The 5398-nt window shown below is 55.8% G+C and overlaps 1 protein-coding gene across 1 annotated transcript; it reads right to left on the reverse strand.

Annotated features, from left to right (window-relative positions):
* Positions 1 to 1048: 1048 nt before the first annotated feature.
* On the reverse strand, positions 1049 to 3459 carry ANKRD33 (ankyrin repeat domain 33). Its single transcript, XM_077871835.1, has 4 exons — positions 3339 to 3459; positions 3006 to 3167; positions 2079 to 2114; positions 1049 to 1972 (listed from the first exon to the last, which is right to left on the reverse strand). The coding sequence occupies exons 1-4, from the start codon at positions 3457 to 3459 to the stop codon at positions 1248 to 1250; spliced, it is 1044 nt and encodes a 347-aa protein (XP_077727961.1). The 3' UTR covers positions 1049 to 1247.
* Between the last annotated feature and the right edge of the window lie 1939 nt (positions 3460 to 5398).

The raw sequence follows: 5398 nt of genomic DNA on the forward strand, positions 1-5398 counted from the left end.
AAAAACCTGAGTCAAAAAAAATTGTAAATAAGGCACACACACAAAATTACTAAGTGCCTTTTCAAGAAATTTTAGATCATTGGCTAATAACCCCACCTATGGGTCATCTAGGGGAAGTAATTTTGTTTGACGTACTATTTACTCTTGATTGGGGCCCAGACTCTATTATATATAAAGTTAAGCGGTTAAGCTGTAGAAGATTGATAAATAGCAAATCATCTTTGTCTGGCAAAACCAAAAAGTGATGGTTTTGCCATGTAGGAGTTAACTTTTTTTGTACCTGCCTTTCCAATCTTTTTTTTTTTTTTTGAAAAATTGTTTTACATACTTTTCCAATCTTATTCAAGCATTCTCCCCTCCACTGTCAGTAATGGTTCTTTCTTTCCCTCCTTCGATCCCTCATTCACTAATAGTTCAACACATCCTGGTACTCACTATATGCTTGTATTAGTCAAGTTTATCTTGGTGCAAATTTTACTGTGACAAATTAAAAGTCGCATGCCGTACACGCTGCTCCACCCCCTGACTATTTGCACTTAATGCATCCTGAAGGTAGTTTTCCATCAGAACATATTTTTTTTTTTTTTTTTTATTTATGATAGTCACAGAGAGAGACAGAGAGAGAGAGAGAGGCAGAGACATAGGCCGAGGGAGAAGCAGGCTCCATGCACCGGGAGCCTGATGTGGGATTCGATCCCGGGTCTCCAGGATCGCGCCCTGGGCCAAAGGCAGGCGCCAAACCGCTGCGCCACCCAGGGATCCCTCCATCAGAACATAAAGAGCTTCCCTGGGATCCCCGGGTGGCTCAGCGGTTTAGCACCTGCCTCCGGCCCAGGGCATGATCCTGGAGTCCCTGGATCGAGTCCCGTGTCGGGCTCCCTGCATGGAGCCTGCTTCTCCCTCTGCCTGTGTCTCTGCGCCCCCACCTCTGTCTCTCATGAATAAATAAATAAAATCTTTAAAAAAAAAAAAAAAGAAAGAGTGTCCCTACCTTGTTTTACCACTGTGTGGAAGACCGCATAGGGATGTGCGGTAATTAAGCCCAGGATCAATGTAGCTAGTCCTCTAGCTCAGGTGATGGACACTTAGGTTGTTTCCACTCTTATGATGGCAAACAACGCTGTATAAATAACGTCCTAGGTAGGTTAGAGTAGAATCATTTGCACGGAGGTGGGTGGGTAAGCAGAAGGGGCTCTAGAGGGCCAAGGAGCCTTAGGGAGGGCCCGATCCTCTGCTCCCAGCCTGGCCTAGCCCATCTTCCCCTGATTCTGTGCCCACCTAGCCTCCTCCTCCTGCCTCCTCCTCTCCAGCCTGAGCTCCTGGTATCTCCAGATAGGAAGGGCGAGCTTCTGAGTCTCTCGAGGCCTAAACTCTAGCTTGAACTGTCTGGGAGGTGAGGATGCCTTGGACAGGTGGATCTTGGGGGCCTGGGGCCTCGGGGTGCTACTGTCTCTGGGTTGTAGCCACTGAGGGCACACACTCAACATGCCCTGACGGCTCTGGTAGGGGATGAGGACCCGGGAGCCAGGGACTACCTGGGGGGGCTGCGGGGCTGGGGGCGGGGGCGGGGCAGTGCCCAGCAGCTCTGGCACAGACTTGCTCCGGGTGCCCAGTGTAGGTGGGCAGTCTGGGCACAGAGTGTGGCAGGCGGTGGTGAGGAAGGGACTGGCCAGGCTGGTCGTGATGGTCACAAGATGGTCCAGGACCCCCCCGTCCTGCGGAGGCTGGGCAAAGGGGAGGCTCAGGGTGGCCTGCAGTCGCTCTAGGAGAGATGGGGCGCCCTGGGCCTGGGCCTGGGCCACAAGCCCCGGCAAGGCTGGCCACTCGGGCTGGTACTGCTGGCTGAGCTGCTCTATGCGCGGGCGCCGCAGCAGCTTCCGGATCCTCTGCACGGTGTCGAAGCTGTCCGTCAGCACTGCCCACTCCAGGGCCGTCTTGCCCCGAACAGGGTCCACCGCGGTCAGGTCAGCGCCTGGGAGGGGGCACGGGAGTGACATGGGGTGGGGACAGGGATCGGTGGCTTGCAGAAGGGCAGATTCTTTAGCAGCGGGACTGATTTGGGTTAGATTAAGGACCACAGAGTCCCATCCTGTTGCAGCTGGAATCTGGGAGCCGTCAGTGGCCACAGCCTCGGGCCACTTTATTAATATATGATAAAATTAAAGTCCAGAGAGTAGGAAAGGCGTCAGAGGGACCTGGTTGGAGGGGGCGGTCTCCAAACCTGGAGCAGAATAGGGACCTCCTGAGGCAAGGAAGGGATGGTGGGCAGGTTGGTGGAGGCCTGAGCTGTACCTGCTGGACAGGTAGAGGGGGGTCCTGCTGGCCCCACCCCCTTCTCTTCATCACCACACCCCTTTAATCTGGGGTGGGGAAATAGCAGCCACTTTGGGATAAAGGAGGAGTGAAAGTTTCCTCCCTCCTCACCCCAACACAGTCAGATGGGATAGGGAAAGGAAGAGTTGGAGGCTGGGGTTCCCCGGGGTGACCAACAGATGGCAAGCCCACCTCAGGGAATGGTGAAGGCCCAAGGCTGCATGAGCAGTGTGGACTTCACCCCAGAAAGACTCCACACGGCCACATGCCTCGACGACGTATCATCGTGTCCCTTGGACCCTGGCTTGTCAGAGATGGAAGTCATCCCAGAGAAAGCCAACACCCTCATTGTACTGGTAAGGCCCAAAGAGGGAAGCCATCTGCCCAGGGTCACTCAGCTGGCGGCAGAGCCAGGACTAGAACCCAAGGGTCTGGTTCTGGATATCAGGGTTTTTTGTTTTTTTTTTTTTCCAGCGGGTCTAGGTTATCCTCCCAAGCTTTCTTTTCTGAGACCAACATTCACAGTGTAAATAGAGCTACCAGTAGCTGGGTTTTGCTGGTTGTGAGAGGCTCATGCACACTCCCCTCCTCCAGGAAGTCAGCCTAGGTTGATCCTCCATCTCCACCTGACAACTATCCAGCTGACTTAGCATCAGGCTGGAAGGCTTGCGGAGGGACTGGAGGTCACAAATCCCGGTCCAGGCCCCATGCACCTGCCATGAGGAGGGCAGCCACGCATTCCGAACGGTCCCGCATGGCGGCCTTCATCAGTGCTGTTAGCCCCCGCTGGTCCCGGCGCTCCAGGTCCAGGCCTGGGTAGTAGTTGAGCAGGAGACTCACCAGAGGCACATGGCCTGCAGGGCACCAAGGATGGGGCTTAGCTCTCCCCCAAAAGAGGGTGATGAAGCCCCGGAACCCCATCCACAACAGTGCTTTGGGTGGGAGGAAGTTACACAAGAAGTAGGGGATTGTGACCCTGTGTGAAGGGGGGGAAGTGGTGGGAGGTAAGGCCAACAGTGTCTCACCTGCTTGGGCAGCCAGCATGAGGGCTGTGTCCCCTTCTTTATCCTGCTGGTTCACATCGAGGAAAGGGCAGCGGCTGAGCAGGGCCACCACACTGCCGAAGCCGTGGTAGCAGGCGACCATGAGGCCTGTCTGGGGGAGGGGCAGCTCAGCCCCAGCGCGCTCCTCCAAGATCCCCTTGGGGGCCTGTGCCCTCTCAACCCACACCTCACCCGGGATGCCCCGACCTCTGTTCAGACGCCCCCCTCACCCCCTCCTTTCCTCCCAAGGATCCAGGCACGGGATGAGTGTCGTGTGGCGGGGACACAGAGATGCCCAAGCTGCCCTGGGAAACACCTGGGGGGGTGTGGGGTGGGAGCTCACCCTCCCATTGCCATCCACCTGGGCGGCCTCTTCCGGGGAGACCCCACCGTCCAACGCGGCTTGGAGCTGGACAGGGTCATTGCGGACACAGGCCCAGTACAAGGCCCCCAGGCTGCAGCCCGAGGCAGGGGTCTCCGGGTCGGGGCAGGACGATGCCTCAGACATGGGGTGGAGGATGCTGTGCAACGGGCGGCTCCTCCTCTTCCAGCGCAGGGGTGGGAGGCTGGGGTCGGGGAGGGGGGGACAAGAGGACAGGAAGGCCCGTCCCTCCTCCTCATGCAGCTGGCATCTACAACACAGAATAGAAGGGAATGGGGTCTCCCTGGACCCCAGGGCAGCGCCCCAGCTCCCCACCACCTTAGGGCAGGACAAGCTGTGGGCGGGAACCCTAAGAGGCAGAAGTAGTTGGTGGGGGGGACCCCAGTAAGAGTCCAGCAGCGGGGGCCGTCTCCTCTCTCCCTCGGGGCCTTACCCGCGAGTGGGGGCTCCTAGGAGGCAGTCACCGCCGGCGCGCCAGCATCCCCCGCACTCCTGGGGCACACTGGCGGGTCCCCGGGGCGGCCCCAGGGCGCTCTCTCTCCCCAGGAAGCGAGGCAGGTAACAGATGGCTGGACTTAGGGAGGGAGCTGCTGCAAACCGCCCCCCCCCACGGGGTTGAGCTGGATCAAGCTGGGTGAGCAGCCCACACAGGGGGGGGCTCCCCTCTCGCAGACACCTGACCCTCCCGAGACCCCGCCCCCAGTGGGCGGGGCCAGACCAGGCAGCTCCTCCCGCGGGGGGCGTGTCTAGGGTGAGGCCCCGCCCCCTCCAGACACGCTCACCTGGGCCCCCCCATCCGCCCCAGAAGCGCGCCCCTCGGGACACCCTGCAGGGTGGTAGGTCGTGAGGGGTCCCGGCCCCGCCGGGAAAGCCCGCAGCCCCTTTCCCTTTGAGGATGGAGGAGGGGGAGGTGGAAGGAGGGGGTGCGAGCGCAGACATCTCTGAACTGGGGGGACTGGGGGAGGTGGGGCTCCACGGATAACCTGGATCTTTTTTATTTTTATTTTTTTTGAGGTTCTGGGGAAATTAAGATACAGAATTGCCTAATTAGGGGTGCAGAAATTACGATCTAGTAAATCGCATGGACTAGTTCTGGTATGGTAAACTAAGTACGGGATATTTAAATTGCGTTGATGTTAGAACAATCAAATTATTTATAATTTTTATTATTTATTTATTTATTATTATTATTTTTTTTAAATATTTTATTTATTTATTCATGAGAGACGCAGAGAGAGAGGCAGAGACACAGGCAGAGGGAGGAGCAGGCTGCGTGCAGGGAGCCCGACGTGGGACTCGACCCCGGGTCTCCAGGATCACGCCCTGGGCCCAAGGCGGCACCAAACCGCTGAGCCACCCGGGTTGCCCCTATTTATAATTTTTATTTTATTTTATTTTTAAAATTTTTTTTATTTATAATTTTTAGAATGATAATTAAACCATGCTTTAAATTAAATTAATACTAAATATTAAATTTAACGGGTCACTTTTGGACCTCAGGTGTAGAAAACGGAGTCAACCTTGTTCTTCTGTTTATATCATTCCCACCATCAGCAGGTAGGAGATCTGCTTTTATTTTACTTTATTTGCTTGATCTCTTTCATCCCTGATCCCCAAAGCCCATTCTTCTCCTCCCTCCCTTTACCAATCGGCACTTACA

This window comes from Canis aureus, chromosome 25 (genome assembly GCF_053574225.1).
Source record: "Canis aureus isolate CA01 chromosome 25, VMU_Caureus_v.1.0, whole genome shotgun sequence".
Lineage (NCBI taxonomy): Eukaryota > Metazoa > Chordata > Mammalia > Carnivora > Canidae > Canis > Canis aureus.

Coding starts and splice junctions, on each gene's coding strand:
- ANKRD33 (XM_077871835.1), bottom strand. CDS start 3,459: ATGGTCGCCTGCTACCACGGCTTCGGCAGTGTGGTGGCCCTGCTCAGC. Junction 3,168..3,338: donor CATGCTGGCTGCCCAAGCAG/GTGAGACACTGT, acceptor GGTGCCCTGCAG/GCCATGTGCCTCTGGTGAGT. Junction 2,115..3,005: donor TGCATGGGGCCTGGACCGGG/ATTTGTGACCTC, acceptor GTGGCCACTGAC/GGCTCCCAGATTCCAGCTGC.